The following is an 18,829-nucleotide window of genomic DNA, read 5'->3' on the forward strand; positions in this document are numbered from 1 at the left end:
GCTGGGGTTTGTAGAGACGGGAGATGATAGAGGGACTGTGTTAGGTTCTTCATTCCTTCTGCTCTTTCTGCTCATATGAGGGCACTGTGTGTCCCTGAGCTAGAGATTGAAGGGTATCAGAGATCCATCTTCCTCATCGCTTTGGGTAATCGTCATCCCAGTGTGCATCTGTGGAAGATCTTAACCTCGCTGTCTTACTAAGAAAGCTATGGCTGCATCTACCTTGGAAGTTTAGCTTGGGCAAGGAATGTGCTTTGGAAATTTCGAAGCAGAGCTCATGGCGATGCTGCCTGTCCGTGCCCTGTTTCACAGCGCAGTGCTTTTTCAGTGTGTGAACTGGGTTCCTTTCAGTAAAACAAACCTTGAGTTTGTTCTGTCGTGCATATGATGTCCCCCCGATCACAAATGTGCGCTAGTGCAGGGGAGCAGATGAGAGCAAGTCTGAAATTCACAGCGGGGACATCAGATACTTGCCAACCTCTGCTTTGCTCTGCAGATCTGCTCTTCTTGCACTGCCCTACTTGCAAATCCAGATAGTAGCTCAAGGTGTTCGGCTAGCCTGGAGCAACACACGTGACAAACCGGACAATATGACCTGTCCTGTGACCCATTTATGTTCAGGATGGTTGTGTAAATGTTTAAACACTAAAGAAGAACGCCAGATGTGCGTTCCTCAGTGCACTGAGGAAAACCAGCGTTCAGATCTTCAGATTCAGAGATAGCTCCTAAATACGAGCAGCAAATTGTAGCCAGGGCTCTGCTTGTCTTCTCATTGTGGTCTTCTCTGTCATTCTGTAAAGACTCTGAGTGCATTTGGTCTTGAGGTGACTTTTTGCTTTCTATATCCATGAGATAGGAGATCCAGGAGTCATCAGGCAGGTCCCATGTTTCATTCTGAAGCTGTTCTCCTGCACTAACACTGATTAGTGTAGACCTGTTCATCTGCATTCCGCCCAAAGAAAGATAAAGGAGCAAAGCTTCTCCCCAGGAAACGGGTTTTAAATGTTTACAGCAGGGCCCTTGGTCCTTGGCACTGACAATTGTGTGCTTTGGTGCTTTTCCATCATTTGGTTGGATCCAAGAGATTAGGGAGAAAGGGACTTTTGCTTATTGGATCTGTTAAACTCAAGACAGTAAAAATCAAGACAGTCAGAGGACTTTCCTTCACTGAGAGCTTTCATAAAATTTTCCATTCAGAAAAAGCCCCAGACTTCGTGTCCATTGTTTAGTCTTTTGTCTCAAATGGCAAATTATTTTGCCCCTTTTATTTCACTTAACTCTTTTTATTTTCATGATCTATTTTCACAGCTTGTTTCACTTATTGCTGCCATGCTCTAGCTGATGGGTTTGTTCTTTGTGGGTTTGATTGCTCAAAAGAGTTCCAGAGAGAGGACTAGTGAGCCAGGAATGGAGATCTGCCTTCAGACAGTTCTTTGACTTTTCCTGTCTCCATCTGCTGGTAAAAGACAAGATTTTCTGTTGAAACTGATCATAGCATCAACAGCGGAAACTATAATTTTCTTTAATTTCCTTTCATGGGTATAGGCACCTTCCATTGGGAACTGGACAGAAGTGATCAATTTGTTTATTTTTAGGCCACTTAATAATAGTTATCAAACACCAATAACTTTTGATCTGTTGTAGGTTATACTACCCTGGGAGGAGTGAGTTAGATATTCAAACAGATGTACTAATAACCTGAGAATTCCAATCAATGTGCTGATGAAATCAGTTTTGTTCACTTATATGAGAGTGAGAGACAATCTTAAATGGTCTCTTTTAAAATATTAATATTTTTACTGTTATGAAGCAAGCAGATAAAGGCTGTAACACATATTGGAATTTTCAACTTGCTTATTTATTTTAACTGATTTCTGCAGACAGGTATGTAAAGGTCATGTTGTACACAGATTACCACTACTTTACAGTTAATATACAAATATGTCAGTGTTCGCCCCAGAAGGAATAAAACTCACAATAATGTCAGGTGTCCACTATGCACAGGGTAACAAGATGAGAGGTTTTATGTGCAAAAATTTTATTTGGGATATACATATTACTCAGAATACAGCCTTTCAGACAGTAATAAATATTGTTTCATTCAAAGTTGTCTTAAATTTGTATGGGATTTATGTTATGCAATGAATTAAGTTGATTATTATTTCCATCTACTCTTTTTGTAGGTGCCTCTGGCTTTGATGCTTTTACAACAGAGGTTTTTATAGACCTGAACAATTTTTATGGAAACAACCCTTTACTTTGATTTTCTCCGTCAATCTGTCTTATGTTTATAGGAATATTTTTTAAACACTATACAGATTCTGATAGCTACATTCATTCATGAGGTAAAAGGGTGTTCTAGGAAAGCTATTTCCCCATGAAATTTCAGGATCACATGGGAAGGAACTACATGCATTTTTGTTTCAGTGGCTTTAATTTTAAAACCTTTTGTTAAATATTTTTCTCCTCTGCAAAGTTACTGCTAAATGATACCTTTATTTAATAGATCTTTCTGTAGTCAAACTTTTATTATGAGTTTTGTATGCTTACCTCAATGTCATTTTTTTTTCCTGTTCTTTACTCCCCCTAGCCCAGGGGGTTCCAGGTCAGTCAAAGAGACTGAGTCCCTCCTCACACATTATTGTCCACAGGGATCCTTAGGCCGAGAGTTCCACAAGTGCCTTCTCCTGAGAAGAAAGTTATTTTTGTGTATATACTATAAATGAACAATAACTAAACAGCTTTGCTTTCAGAATGCAGATGGAATTTGCATTGAAAAGAAACATCTATTTATTTGTATTATAAATCAGTGAATCAACTTGAAACAAGAATAAACAGGAAACCCTGCAATGCAGCCTCAGTGGGAAAAACTGAGTAACTCCTCACTGGTAGAGAGTGAAACCATCCCAGATCCTGTAGGAATGAACACTGTTTTGTCAGGGCCTGTCACTATCTCTTGACCACAGAGGAATCCTAGAAAGCTGGTTTCGAACAGAGGCCCCACCACGGTGGCAGCTGAAACGAGAGGAACGAAACCCATCCTGAAAGATTTAGGAGCCTAATTCCAATTTTGAAGAGAAATGTTTGGTGAGTCTTTCATTCCCAAGCCAGTTTTGAAAGTGGGGTTGGGCTCTTGCCATGCTGGAATGAAGTCCTAAAAATGCCTCAAAATTGATACCTGCCCTCCTTGCTCTTCTGGGCATCAAGAGCTGTTAGTACCCAAGTCACTTTGAAAATGGCAATTAAGCATCTCAGTCACAGAATTAACAAGAAGGGACTCAATTAATATCTACTTTATCCAGGACAACATCATCTTTACTCAAATGATCTCTGACAGATGTTTGTCTAACCTCGTTTCAAAATCCTCCTATAACAGGGACCTCACGACCTCCTCCGCAGTCTATTACCATTCTTGCAATCCATATTGATAGTAATTTTTTCCTAAGGTCTAATGAAAATCTCCCTTGCTATGGTTTAAGCCTATTACTTGTTCTGTCCCTTGTGGACATTCCGTAGCCTTTCAGGCATCAGAACAGCATTAACACGTATTCCCTCCTTATTCTTTTCCTCATACTTAGTTGAGGCTAAAAAAAGGCCCCTTAGGCTCTGTGAAATGTTTTACCCACAGCCGTCTCACAAGTAGAGCTGCTTGTTAATGTCTTCATCAAATAGCAGTTAGAAAAAATAGCAGGAGAAAAAAAGTGTACCCTGATGGCATATGGTAGGAAAGAGTTTGGTACATCTGTGTCCACTTCAGAGACACTGTGGTTTAAGCGGGGATTTGGGGTTGGATCCTCTGCCCGTACTTCCTGGGATGTCAGGAATATGAGAATTTTCAGTAATAACCTTTAAATGCACCCTGTCCTCCCTCGAGTTTCTCGTGAGGGGTATTGCTTCTGCAGTTAAAGCTCACATCTCGCACAGCTCCGCGCTGTGGCCTCATTCCTAACTCAGCAGTGTCCTAAACACCGCAGCCTTCCTGAAACAAGGATCATCTCACTACCTTCTGCAGCACCAAGCCAAAGGGAGCCTGCCTAACCATTGCTTAGGCCCTGCCAGATAGTTATGGCAATTAATAATTGTAATAGTGTTCTCAGGAAACAGTTTCCATTCAATATAAACTACTTTTTTTTTCTACTCTAACTGACAAGATTTTGAAAGTTTGCATTCATTTTATGGCATTTCAATTCGAAGACGTGGCAGGGAGTTTGTGTGAATTTTATTTCCTTGAATTTTTAGAAGCGTTAGGGTTTTACTCAGCGGCCTGCAGAAACACATCTTGAAGGACACGTGCGCATCATGCCCACGTTTGGATAGTGGTTCCCAGGGATGCGGGCAGGGAACCTACCAAAAAAGACCAGTGCATCCCATGGGCACCAAACCCAGCAAATTGGATTTCCTCTTGTAAGCTTGTTCTTTTAATGCATACCTAATACCTTTATGTGCCAGCTGTGCTGATGTGGCCTCTATGGTTTTAAATTAATATTGTTGTAAAGCATTTCTCTTCAATTAAGAGGAGCTCCCCTGTAGGAAATTTCCTGAAACAATACTCATTAGTAATAAACAGATTAAATCTTTATCAGTTAATCAACACTATAAACTTTTAAGTATTCTGAGAGCAGCATGAGGTAACACTGTCGTCATAAGGAGTGTTTGAAATCATTAGGGTTCCCACTGTGCCATTTGGGTGGTGAGAAAGTAATGGTTGAAGATGGAGACCCCCCGATGAGCTCAAGTGTGAATTCACCTGAAGATGAAAGTGCCTCAAATTTGGGCCCCATCCCTGAAGCCTTTTTTTCTCCTAAATATCGGGCAGTGGTGATGGGCAGTATCATTGCCATCCTTCATGGTGTTGATGCTGGGAACTCATGGTACCCCTAAAGTTTGGAGCAGATGGCTAGGGAAATTTTAGGGACAGTCCCTGTCCCCCTGTCCCCTGTTCACGGGACAGGGACAGTCCCTCTGCCTTTTCCGAGCGCCCGTTCCCAGCGGGTCACTGTGACAGACAAAAGGCGCCCTGACTTCCACCTGTGCTGGAGGCTGTGGTACAAATTCCTCATTTTGTTCCAGCCCGAATCCTCCACACGATCCCTGCTGGCTCTCGCTGCCCTCCCAGGAATCATAGAATCATAGAATCACAGAATGCTGAAGGTTGGAAGGGACCCCTAGAGATCATCTAGTCCAAGCCCCTGCACACGCAGGGTCACCTAGAGCACGTGGCACAGGACTGCGTCCAAGCGGGTTTGAAGATCTCCAGAGAAGGAGACTCCACAGACTCGGCGGGGCTCCGCTCGCTCGCGCGAGGCCGTTCTGCTCCGCTCCAGCTGTTTGCTGGGGATGAAGAGCACAACTTGCTGTGGATATGGTGGGGAGAGCAGAGGCAGCTTTGGGCAAGGACCTCTTTGAGGAAGGCTTGGCAGAAGTGGGCCATAGTGGAGCAGAAAAAACAAAGCTCCTATGGCTAATACAGTATCAGCACCTCCTCATCTGATTTGGAGTCATGTACCTTTAGAAAGTTATGCTATAGAAGCATTAATGTAGGTGTCATCACTTTTCTGTCACTTTCCCAGCCTGATGTCTATGTAAAAAATTACAAACAAATAAATAAAAAACCTCCTTCTTTTCGTCATAGTGCGATTTGTCTTCCATTTCAGAGGGTTTCCAGTGGTGAACTGATTGTAACAACTTTGTTGTATTCATAACTAAAGGCAGCTCGGTCACCTGTGAGTTAACAACTTTTTATTCAATACCTTTATGAAATGCTAGGTATAGATTTGCAGGGGGTAGGGATTAATGAGGCAACATAAAGGAGCTACTGCATCCTGATCAGCAGCTGCGTCATGTGTGTCTTTGCCACGGGACCGGGGGCTGCTTCTGCCTCTGGGTGTTGATTGTGCATTTGGAGAAACCAGCACACGCACGTGCTGGTTTGGTTTTTAATTACTGCAGTGGAAGATTACTTACTTATTACAGAGGGACCAAATGTTCCGGTTGGTCCAAATGATCTGTTTGCAAAAGACAAAATCTCATGATCCTTGTGATCATACACCTTTTCTGCAATACTGTTTGTCATTCGTGGCATGGGTGACCTTCAAATCTCAGGGAAGGGTCTTTAACTAATCAGGTCTTGCTAGAAAAGGAGAATGTATTCTGTGATGATCACCATTTATCTATTCATCCTGTCCTCCTTACTCTTTCTTTTCTTTCTTTCTGTTTTCTTTTTCAGGATGGAGTAGGTGTAGATGAGAAGCTGTCTTTACGGCGGGTGGCCGTGGTAGAAGATTTCTTTGACATTATCTATTCCATGCATGTTGAAACTGGGCCTAATGGAGAACAAATCAGAAAACATGCTGGACAAAAGAGAACGTATAAAGCAGTAAGTAAAACAAGTTGAAACAAATTAGCTGAAAGTGAACATCAGTCTATAAAAGTGTGAGTTATTTGTCCTTTCAGTTATATATCATGAAATTGGTAGGGTTTTTTTGGTATCTTTTTTATTTTTTTCTCAATTGGATTAGTATTGCAACCATCAGGTTTCTTTCAGCGGTCTTTCAATAATTTGTGAAAACATACAGTTTACAAATCAGTTGGGCCATCTTTTTTACGTATTAAGGGCCAGATCCATTGACTTCAATAAGGATTTTCTAATTGGTTCAAGCAAGAGAATTTATTCTTGCTATCATGATTTGACAGTTTTTGTAATAACTATATTCATGGTATCTTTTAATTGCTATTACATGGATAAAGGCATTGCCACATAAGTTTGTTAAAGAGGTACTGTACTTGAGCAAATGAATGAAGATTCATTATATTTTATTGCTATAGATTATGTTTTAAGGTTTAGTGGTATGAAAAATTGTAACTTTCCTAAATTTAAACAGCTGGAAAACTCCTGGGTACAATGAAAGAACTATTGAGGGGGCAACTGTCAAACCCACGTAAACTGACTGAATAAAGAGAAATGATTATTTCAAAGCTTTTTAATTGTGCTTTATTGCTTGACCTGAACAGCTCAGCTGCTGCCTTTAAATAACAATACATTGCTTTTGTGTTTAGTGGCACAAATAAAACACTTCCTATTCTTAAAGGGAACCGATAAAATATTTATTAGCGTTTCCCATGCGCTGCTCCGTCTGAATGCAGTGGTTTTAACCTTAAACCTTAAACTCCAAGGTTTATCTGCAGTCATCTGTGCCAGGTGGCCATCGGGGCCATGGCTTAGGCCCTGGCACATGCACAGCGGGGCCGCCCATCCTCGCTGCAGCTTTCCTAAACCTAAAACCAGCCTGCAAATCATGCCGGCCATTTCTGTGAAATACCACCCCAAACTGTGGTCTGGTACCAGCATTTTAAATTTTAGCTTCTGACCGTAATAAATCTTTCTATTATTATTTTTTCAAATATTGGCCTTTAAAATACATAAGAATCTCTACTATGTATCTAAGAATCTCTTTACAAATACTTTATTTATAAGCTATTTCAAACAGTTTGTTGTTGCATAAGCTCCTAGCAATATTTCTTATAATGTGTGCCTGGCAGTATTGACCTGAGGACAGATGTACGAAGGAAAACACTGGTCATTGGGGTGTGCTTTGTAAGGCTCACAGTGATACTGCAGAGTGAAGAAACACAAGTTGTCTGAATTAATTTTCATCTGTCACCTTAGCCAGTTTGAAACTTCATCTTCTCTTTTGGAAGGCATTGGAAAAGTAGCAATTGACCACTACTTTTATATTTGTTTTTATTTTAGAAAGCTATTCTAAGGGACAGGTTGCGGCCCTCAGAGAATAATATACAAGTTTATAGAATGTTACCAACTGCAAATAGAATAAGTCATAATGCTACAAATATGGGCCAAGCATAATATTTATTACTCTGAGGGTCCCCTGGTCCCAAGCCTGATAAGATGTGTTTATTGTGAGCTGTGTGAAAGAGAACTAGGGCCTCTTCTGTGGGAAGAATCCATATAAACTCAGTAGGTTGCACAGTAGTTTCATTTGATGTTAACTTTTGTTGTAACTGAGGCACGAGTTTCTTATATAATTAGGAGACAATGATAAAGAAGCCCTTTGCCAGGGCTTTGCCAGTGTTGTCATCAGTGTTTGAAATATTTGTGTGTTTGTTTCAAAGCATACTGGTTTATCAAGAGCATTAAATCATATGTCTCAAGGACAGGATTCCCAGTTATAATTTTAAGATATTTCTGTAAATGAAATAAAGAAGGAGAAAACACTCCCGATCAAAATAGTATCAAGTATCAGTTCTTGCACGCTATCCCAGCATGAGGGTTATGTTAAATAAACAGGCCTCAAATTCTACTGGATAACTTGAGGAAATGCATTACACCTTACTGGACCTTTCAATGAAAATGTCTTTCCTCTAGAAGAGGAGTGCTAGTGCCATCCTGTTCCAGAAGGCCAGGCAGTAGATGCTCTGTGGTGGTAGAGAAGGAAAAAAATCCTCTCAGATAACTGCCTTACAAAAATGTTGCCCTAAGAGCTTTATAAATCAAACTGCAGTACTTTGGTGGGGTTGAATTTTATTAGGTGACTTCAGAACAAGATTAATTTAGTCTTGTTTCTTTATTCACTAGTCAGAAGAGAGTGATCCCTGAGATCTATGGATGTCTTTGTCGTATATAAGTATTTACTTAATAATTTGAGTGAGAAATTGGAGTGAGGATGGTTCACAAAGTGTATGCTATGGTTATTTTGCTGTTTGTTATTCATAATTCCGAGTGTGTGATGATCTCATTGCTACTTCTTCCTGACTGGACAACCAAAGCATTTAAGAGAAAACTGAGGGGGAGAAAACACTACCTTCTGGGTACAAAATAGCTAAACTTTGGAAATTCATAAATACTGTCATGATTTTTCAGTATCTATTTAAAAAAAAATGGATGGCATCATACTATATTCAAGTAATTCATTGGCTTATATATTTGTGGGACTATTTTCATTAGTGAATGTGCTTCATTCAAAACTTTGAATAGTACTCAAGCGTGATTAGAAAGGTGATTAAATTATGAAAGGTAACTTAATTAACTGCTGCTTGTATTTATATGGAGAAACAGATTCAGAATATGTGGAGATAGCGCTGAGTATTCACCTTTCCCCTGATGTGAAAAGAAGTCTTTTTCGTTTTTGATAGAGTCCTCCCAGATGCTGGAATGCTAGAATACATCTGTATCCCTCTCTGAAAACTTACTTAGCGCAGTTCAAACCTCAATTAGTGAATTCGTAATCTACTCTCTTATTTATGTGCCAAATTAAATAGGGCTGCTATTTATTATCTAAAAAGAGCTGCTTCTGGAGGGCAGCTCTGCAGAGAAAGACCTGGGCATCGTAGTGGATGACAAGTTGACCATGAGGCAGCAGTTGCCCTCGTGACCAAGAAGGCCAATGGGATCCTGGGGTGCATTAAGAAGAGCGTCTCCAGCAGGTCGAGGGAGGGGATCCTGCCCCTCTACTCAGCCCTGGTGAGGCCACATCTGGAGTATTGTGTCCAGTTCTGGGCTCCACAGGACAAGAGGGATGTGGAGCTGCTGGAGAGAGTCCAGCGCAGGGCCACAAGGATGATCAGGGGTCTGGAACATCTGCCCTGTGAGGAGAGGCTGAGGGAGCTGGGCCTGTTCAGCTGGAGAAGAGAAGGCTGAGAGGGGACCTGAGCAGTGTCTAGAAGTACCTCAAGGGAGGCAGTGAGGAGGATGGGGCCGGCCTCTTTTCACTGGTGGCCACCGACAGAACTAGAGGAAACGGCCACAAACTGAAGCACCAAAAATTCCACAGGAACTTAAGGAAAAATTTCTTGCCAGTGAGGGTGCCAGAGCCCTGGAACAGGCTGCCCAGAGAGGTTGTGGAGTCTCCTTCTCTGGAGATCTTCAAACCCGCTTGGACGCAGTCCTGTGCCACGTGCTCTAGGTGACCCTGCGTGTGCAGGGGGTTGGACTAGATGATCTCTGGAGGCCCCTTCCAACCTTAAGGATTCTATGATTCCATGAAAATGAATGATGTTTTACAATTAATTTCTGTGGGACTTCCTACAGTAGAACTGCACAGGAAGATAAATAGGATGTGGTGCCTAGTAGCTCTAAAAGAGCAATGTTTTAGAAAGAAGGTTAGTATTTCCATTCGTGCAATTGTGTGCCAAACTCCAACTTCAGGATTTCTTGGCACAAACTTTATAGACTAATTTGGAAAGCATCTTTACTTCAGTACTTAAGAGTACTCAGTAACAGCAGTACTGCTGCTTTTCCACACACTGGTAGAGAATCGTACAGATTCTATGTATATGCTATGGTAGAGTGACATTGAAAATACACAATGAACTAGCAAGAACATATATTTTCAAGTATTAGTGTTTCAAGCTCATTTCAAGTGCCCAACTTCTATCCAGGGTAAAATATTCCCTGGGGCTATATTCCCCGCTGATATATCTGTACTTGTTGTAGATTTACACCAATAAAAGAAAGCTGACTTAGATATGTATAAAGCGAAGCCAAGAGTTTTCATGCCTTTAGAGCTTTAAATTATATCCAGCACATTGTGGTATTGACACAGAAATCTGTCACACCGAAGGAATCTCTTCTGCTGTGTTCATACTTTTAGTTAGCTCCATGGATCCCGTGGAAGTCTACAAAGAGGAGCAGTAAGAAGGACATTGATCCAAGGAGTTTCTGCTCCCACAAGGGCAGGATAGGTGACACAAGGCCAGGTTATGTCAGTCGCTCAGCGGGAGCACAGGTGACTAGGAAGGTGAAAACCACATGTTCCTTGCTCATGGGGAAAGCCGCAGTGCTGGAATATGACCCATGTATTCTACCCAAATCCTTTGGGATATCAGACTCCACAGAAGCTGAAGTGAAACCCATTGTCTAAATGAACTGGTTAAGGAGTTGGGAAAATGGACAGAGGATGTGCTGGGAGGGTGAATCTGTAGCATTCCCTTAAAATCCAGTGTCCTAGATGGCTTTGTTTTGAGACAGTGTTTTTTCACTCTGTGTCCTAAAGGACTATTATAAAGTGTACAGGTATCAGTCCCATAAAGGAGAACTTGTACTATGAAAGTGGAGGGACACATAAGAGAAACGTTAAAGAAAAATATTATGGCATAGCGGGAAAGACACCACAAGTACCTCACTGGCTTTCCTGTGCCCTTATATACTATTCAGCTGTGTCCAAAATTCAAGTGCTGAGGAGTATATGAGAGATAAGAATCAAAGGGAAAAGTTGTGCTTTTATGCTACAGGAGCAGCATAACGCCACAGTCTCAAAGCTGTTAAGACAACTCTTTGTGGTTCAGTGCAAACCTAATTAAATTTCAAGGTACTCAAATGGCCACTTGATGAGACTGAAGATGGGAAATATCTCTGCCTCCTGTCAGGTCCCGCTCTGAGTACAGGAAGGATCAAGCCCTGAATTCCTGAGTAGATTTTATTTTCATTTAATACTCTTAAAGATTTGTTTTTCGATTATTTAAACAATAGACTATGAGGAGCAAGTGCTTCACCTTGGTGTGTTATTCATGGTCAAAGATTCCTGTAACTAAATGACTCATCTACCCTAGAATTCTTTGGGTAAGTCTTGTAGCCATCTAAAACACTTTAATCTCTGTGTGTTTGAATATTTTTACCTGAGATTGATGATCTGATATCTGCCTGTTGAGTCTGCATAGACAACCTGGAAAGCTTTGAACTGTTATGGCCGTGCACTTGGATTGTGAGGGGGGTTGTGTTGTCTATGCAGAAGAACCAGTCAGTTAATAAAATTCCCAACCCATGAATGGAAAAGAGCATAAGGATGATGAGCTAGAAGAGAAATAGGTTTATAAAATGTGGCAGATATTGATGTGTCAAGGGGAAGTAGCCTGGGGAAAGTCTCTGATCAGATAAGTAGTGCATAAATATGTAGTATTTGCAGAGTAACCTAAGTCTACAAAGCGTGGGACAGTATCTGGGGTCCTGTGCTTCGTGTCGAAGTCAGAACTGTTTCTTGGTTTGAGTCCATGTTATTAAGTCTCCTCTCTCTTTCCTATCCCCCCAACAAAAACTTTTTCAGTTGTGAAATGTGGTATGACTTTTCTTACCTTCCCAAAACAAGAACATGCTTGTGAGTCCCCTCTAAGTATCACAGTGAAAGTGCTTTCCTTCGGGAAGACGTTTTTGACATTATTATGAAATAATACCAGCTCCTTCCAGGACACCCTCACTAATCAAACAGGGTTAAAGCAGATTGGTGGCCCAGCTGTTCTCGATCTAGGGAAGAACTTAAGAACTTATCCTCTGGGAAGCAAAAGGATATGAGATTTGTGCAGGATCTTGACACACTTAAATCCCTGTCTCCATGCTATTCCTTTGCACAAGGCCAAACAACTGGGCCCTGTGCACTTGTACTCTACTGACTTGTTCTTGCCTTTTTTTTTTTGCAAAGGGCGAGTTTTGAGTCTCCTGGCACCCAACCAGCTAACAGCTGTTTCCTAACGCTTTCCTTTCAAGCTAGTTTTATTATGCAAGGAGGGAAAAAAGCTGCAAAGAAGTTTATTATGAGAGGGAACAACGTTTTCCCCAGTATACCAAGGCAGTGAGCACTTGATAAAACGCTCAGCAGTAATATATCTGCTTGCCTATTCTAGCAGCCTATTCTGACCCCCTACTGAGGAAAAGGGAGGATTTTACTTGGCTGGTTTGCCCTTCTGTCATCAAGAAATCAGATTCTACCACCTGGTTTGATGGCTGTGGGGCCAGGACACGTTATCATCTTCACTGTCTTCCCTTCCCTTCTTGAATTCTTCTTTGGATCATTTGCCCTTTCACCCCGCCCAAATAGTTAAAAAAAACATACACGCACAACCCCAAATCCCTCTGTTCTGACACTGACACATCATATCTTGCAGACTAAACATACATCCTGTATGTTAATGCTTTAGGGGTTAATAGGTTCATCTGCAAAATTTCACTCCCTTTCCTCACACTTGTCTTTCCTGCTCTGCCATATGTGTCCTAAAATCTGCCTTCCAGTTAGAACTTGTTAATTTTCAAAGTAAAAATGTAGCTTTGAATGCTGTATCATCATAACATCCTGAATTACAATACTCTAAATATTAAGTATCATAAAGTTTTTGCTTTTTTTTTTTTTTTCCTCTCACAAGTGATGCAATAGGAATGCAAGATAGTTCTTATAGGTAATTAGGGCATATTTCACTCAGCTCCGAAGTAAATCAGATTGCATGCTCAGGTACTGGATTACTTGCCTTATGGTAGTTATGCTCTTTATGGGAGCCAGTAAATAGCATGTAGGTTAATTACAGATTTAGAGGGACTTAATTGTTAGGTGTCGATTTGGTTGCATTGGTATATCCCAAAATCTATTATCGTACAGAATTCTCATGAACACTGAAATAAAGTCATAAAAGATAGTTTTGTCACTGGAGCCCACTCTGATTTTATTTATCTCTGAGTTTAGAATTAAAACAAAATATATGTAGGTGTGCAGGGCTGTTAGGAAGCGTTTTGCTTCTTACCTGTAACTTCTGGGAATACAACAGCCAGGATTTTGTTTTGGCACTCTTTGCTTGAAGTTCCAGATGTCTAGGCCTTTCTTCATATATTTTTCTCCCTTTATAGTATAAAAAGTATTTAGCTATTCAGCTCTAAGAGCTATATCTAGCACACAATACCAACTAACCTCAACATTATTTTCTATTTTGTCTCTGGTACAGATTATATCCAGTATAAGGATTTTCTTTTTTTTTCTTTCTTTTTTTTTAACAAGCAATAGAAACTATACTAATGTGCAGTAGAACCACCAGTAAAAATAAGCAATAACATAAGGATGCTTCTAAAGTCTCACATTTGAAGGAGGTATGCTGATAATTAGTTTGTAAAGCAGTCCACATCATATTTCCCTCTTTGATCATATTCTAGGATACTTTATCAATATAAAAAATAGGCAGTGGCTGTTTTCTGATTGGCATGGACATGTGCATGCATGACCTGTTCTGCACATCATGGCAAAAATTCAGCATCACCAGTGCATAGATGTAAATAATGCAGTATTCCCTACTGGAATTCACATCTCTGCCTTATTTCTTTCTTAAGATGTAGAAGCATGTGGGTTTTATTTATTTTGTGGAAAAGCTATAACTTTTATTTTATTGCAGGATATTACTGAATGAGATAATTTGACTGTATTTTTGTTAGCTTATGGCTTTGAGAAGAGAGCTAAGAGCAGCTACTGAAGTCAGTAAGAGTATCAGTGAGAACCGAGCCGTTATTGCTTTCTTTCAGGCAGAACGGAGGACAGAAACACTCTTTTCCCTATGAAGTCAGACCACTGGCCAGAGTACCTCTATATAATTGCTTCTGAAGTGTCATAGGCCTCCATGTGCTCTGAAAAACTCACATGCACCCAGTTCTGTGAACCAAAGGTAGTACGAGCCATAAGTGCACAGCGGGAGATCTGGTGTTCCACCTTGAGCTGATCTGGTTGGACATGCCAAGGCCACAGCTGGTTCTGAGAGAGGCCACAGCTGGTTCTGAGAACTTGTCTGGAACTAGCGTTTTTCTGACATGGAGTATTGAAAAGACCTTTTGGAGTATATTCGAGCAGCAAGAATAAGGAAAGCTGTGCGTTGTCTCTTCTGCATTTCTAACTTGATACCCACTGTGTTCTGCCAGTGTATGTGGGCAGAAGTCTTGGCCTGTGAGCATGAGTGATTCCAATCACAAAGTAAACAGGGGAAGATGGTGAAAACTGCTGTTATTTAGGGAAGGACATCATTAAAGCTGTGTTGCAGTGGGAGGTTGGAGTCACAAGCATCCGCCATGTGGGCAAATTTAGATATAAAACCCCCTTCCGTTACAGCACACCTATGAAATCTGGGGCTTACCTCACTTGCTTTCCGTGGAGGATTTTCCTCCTGCTTGAGGATTGACAGAGATGCTTGATTAGAATAAATGGAGCATTCCTGTCAAATGCAGAAAACTAAGGAATCCATGGGTAAGCTCCATTAATTTTAATACAGTGCTAAGTGTGTTAAATGTTATGTGAGAGTTCTTGCTGTGTATGTGCACTTACAGATTTCCTTAGTGATAAGTCCTAGGTGATTTTAAGTTCCTTTTTAGATTTCATAAGGCCTCAGTTCAAGCAGTATTTCCATCCTTAGGTACATAGGCATCTGTTTTGGCATTAAAAAAACAGGAAAAATAATCAAAAGTAATTTTAATTTGCAGGTTCTTCTGTTCAAATGTAACTTCATTTAGTGTCATCATACTGATTTTCAGATAAATTGTTTCAGATCGAGAGAAAATTTATGCCAAGGGACATTTTAGGAAAAAAAAAAAAGAGAGATTTTATATTAATATCCCTTTCTTCCCCAAAGTAAGATTCCTGTTATATAAAAGAAAACAACAACAGGACACAGCTTAAAAGCAATGCTGTAAAGAGGATGATATAATTCATATTCTTATTTTGCAATGCATCATTTTCCAGACAACCTCCTGTCACAGCAAAGTGTACTAATTTAAACTCCATCTCCTTTCTGAAGTACTCTGCCACTGCTGAATTTGGTCCATGGAGTTTTAGGAAATGTAACTTTCAGCACAAGGAAAGTGAAAAAGAATCCAAGGAGAAGAGTGTAACAGTTAAAAAAGGCCATTCCTCCTCTTGGCACCCTTGTGATCAGCATGGCTGGTTTGCACAATGTTTAATTCCATTTACATCCAATTAAGGCGGGATATCTTGTCCTTTCTGTGAGTGCATTTTCATACACCCCAACCCCATCTTTCTGCACTTGTCTTCCTCCATAGGCTCCTATCAACATTGCTGCTTGATAAGAAAGTGAATCTTGCTGTAAGCTTTACGGGAGTGAAACGCAAGCAGATATCAATTGACTCTTCATTTAAACTCTATTGATGGGACTTCATCTTTCTTTGGGAAGTATCTCCTTTGACAAACATTCACCATGTTTGGTGAAAACAGGAACTAGAACTTCTTTTCAATACTTATATTGCTGCTGTGCGTATATATTATATATATTTGTAAATGTATGATAAGGCTCACATAAAATGATGCTTGAAAGGGACTCCTGGAGGTCCCTAGTCCAACCCCCCGCCCAGGTTAGGACTCTTTCCAGCATGAGGCCATGTCAGCCATGGCTTTGTCTACTAGTTGTCTTGAAAACCTGCATGTTTGGAGGTTCTCCCAGCCCCTGGTAATCCTGCTCATTGCATTAGGCCCGTGGTAATGATGTTTTTCCTAATGTCATGTCTGACGCCCCAAACGGGCGCCCAAACCAGTTGTCCCTGGCTTTACCTTCTGAGTTCTCTCTCCACTATTTTCTAACCCCCCTCCCCGTAGCTGTGAGTCGTAATTAGATTTCCCCGTGCCCTGTAGCCTCCTTTTTACCACACGAAACACACGCAGCTCCCTCAGCCTTCCCTAGCGGACGAGCTGCGCCAGGCCCGGGCGCCGCGGTGGCCTCACGCGGGGCTCCCTCCTGCTTCCCAACAGCTTCTTGAGCTGGGCCGGGCCAGGCCACACGTCGCTCCAGCTGCTGCCTCATCAGCACCGAGTTATGACCAAAAATTATGACTCTCTTTAGTGTGGCCACACGCTTAATGCAGCCAACGCGAAGTCTGCCTGATTTAAGAGCAGGCTGTGCTGCTGGCTCAATTGCAGCTTGGCACGAAGGACACCTCCAGCTCCTGTTCAGCAAGGCAAAAAGGCCTCTAGGAGTATGTGCATCACACGCTTAGAAACACAGCCTTCAAAAACAGCAGTAAGTGCTTCCTCCTTTCTGCCTTCAAATAAGAAAAAGGAAAAAGCCCTCAGATTCTTGTATATCGTTGGAAAAACTAATTATTTTGAAATGAGGAAATAACCGAAATCTGTTTTGGGATATTTCTAGGTGAAGCCTCTGTAATTGACTGCCTGCTAAATTCTACAACTGTTACTCAAAATGATGTATTTAGCCTACTTTACTAATCACAGGCATCCTGAGAATATTTTCAGAAAACATGCAAATACAAAATTGAGATAGTGAGTAGATTGGTATTGACTATAATGTATAGATCAGAATAGATCACTTTTTTTTTTTAACAGCTCTGAGAGAATGCCTGTAACATATGAATCCTTTTTCCTGAAAATGAAAATAAATTGAAAAAACTGTAAACAGAAAATGAAACCCCTTTTGATGTGCATGAAATTTATTTTAGTATCAACTAGTATTAGCCATTAAATGCTAAGTAGGGAGATTGGATGGATGTTCCTTGAAATGCTACGTAGTATGCAGAACATGCTTTCATTGTGCTTCCTGGCATTACAGGATAATATGCCTTGTTTGGAAATATAATGATCAGTTCTGTTAAATCATGTTCAATCAGCTTAAATAATAACACCTATACTTTGTTATTCGTTTCAGATTTCAGAGACCTATGCCTTCCTACCGAGAGAAGCGGTGACACGATTTCTAATGAGCTGCTCAGAGTGCCAGAAAAGAATGCATTTAAACCCAGATGGAGCGGATCATAAAGGTAGTTGCAGTGTCAAATAGTGGGATGTAAAGTATTTTTATTCCTAGTACCCATTTATATTTTCCTAGTTTAAGTGAAGTCCATAAAAAATTTGTTAGACTGGAACAGTTCAACAAGTCAGATCATCTCATTTACTTAAGCTGGAAGGTAGTGAATCTTCTGCTTATGCTTAAGGATGGAGTGTAATGCCATGTGCACCCTCAATAGAAAGATGATTTTATCTGGAAGAAATAATTTATTTTGCTATGGAAATGTTTATATGAGGACTTAAATGTAAAAAATAGATAGAGTGCATGTGCTGTAGTAATTTAGGGTGGAAGAGCTCATCATTTTTCTGGGCTTGAATAAGATTCTCATTTTTCTTTAGCTCAGTATAGCTTATAAGCAGATGGAAATTCCAAAGTTAGAACTAAATGAAATAATTGTCTGACTTCGACTGCAGAGTAGGATGAAGTAACCTCCACAATTAAAATATAACGCATAATAAATATTTTTATTACAGATAATGGAAAACCTCCAACGTTGGTGACCAGCATGATTGATTACAATATGCCAATTACTATGGCCTATATGAAACACATGAAGCTGCAGCTATTGAATTCACAGCAAGATGAGGTAAAACTGGAATCTTTGAAGTCTGGTGTTTAAATTCTCTTGTGTTCTTTGGTACTGTGTATTTAGTAGCCAGGAAATGAACTGAAGGAGCTCAGGTTGGTCAGGCAGGACCTCCCTTTCATGAACCCATGTTGGCTGATCCTGATCCTGATGGAAGCACTAACAACATCAGCTGAAATCTTTAAGTAAAAGATCAACATAAATAAGCCTTGGGATGTCTTCTGAGCTGAATAATTAAAATGATGGGAAAAAAGAGAAGTAAGCTCAGCCTCAAGCTTCTTCAGAAAGGATTGCAGTTAGATGGCATTTTTGTTTCTTAAGTATTTTGTTTCTGTGATTTATGCAGGCTCTTCAGATTTTTGAAAAGTGCTTCATGCATTAGATGGAAAGTAGCAATATTATTTGTAATAAACTTGTTTTGTTAGAAATATGCTCATTTGTCAATAGAGCTGCCAAATAGTTAGAAGCCTTGCTATGTGCCAGCCAAAATCAGCCCGGCATACTGTGTCCTTCTGCCCAACTAGAAGATTTTTTTTTTTAATAAAGAAGATCTTTAAAATAAATTTTAGCAGCTGGATTGTTGCAAAGACCCCGACTGACTCTTGATTTCTGTCAAGTCAGACAGATCTGGATTCATAATAAATGTATATGGAATACTGGTGGAGATTTGTGAATTATTCAATA

The 18,829-nt window shown here is 40.4% G+C and overlaps 2 protein-coding genes across 3 annotated transcripts in view; one reads left to right on the forward strand and one right to left on the reverse strand.

Annotated features, from left to right (window-relative positions):
- The window catches only part of ASXL3 (ASXL transcriptional regulator 3), a 383,284-nt gene that overhangs the window by 129,778 nt on the left and 234,677 nt on the right, over nt 1–18,829 (reverse strand). The window lies entirely within an intron of this gene.
- NOL4 (nucleolar protein 4) overlaps nt 1–18,829 on the forward strand; it is a 168,799-nt gene that overhangs the window by 25,049 nt on the left and 124,921 nt on the right. For both annotated transcript variants that reach the window (XM_088536343.1, XM_088536344.1), the window contains exons 2-4: nt 6,227–6,376; nt 17,419–17,530; nt 18,033–18,145. In XM_088536343.1, coding sequence (XP_088392469.1) covers nt 6,227–6,376; nt 17,419–17,530; nt 18,033–18,145 — 375 coding nt within the window. The remainder of the gene's footprint in view (nt 1–6,226; nt 6,377–17,418; nt 17,531–18,032; nt 18,146–18,829) is intronic.

Source organism: Tinamus guttatus, unplaced genomic scaffold (genome assembly GCF_059628265.1).
Source record: "Tinamus guttatus ecotype Peru unplaced genomic scaffold, ASM5962826v1 Tinamus_guttatus_pri_ptg000659l, whole genome shotgun sequence".
NCBI classification, from domain to species: Eukaryota; Metazoa; Chordata; class Aves; order Tinamiformes; family Tinamidae; genus Tinamus; species Tinamus guttatus.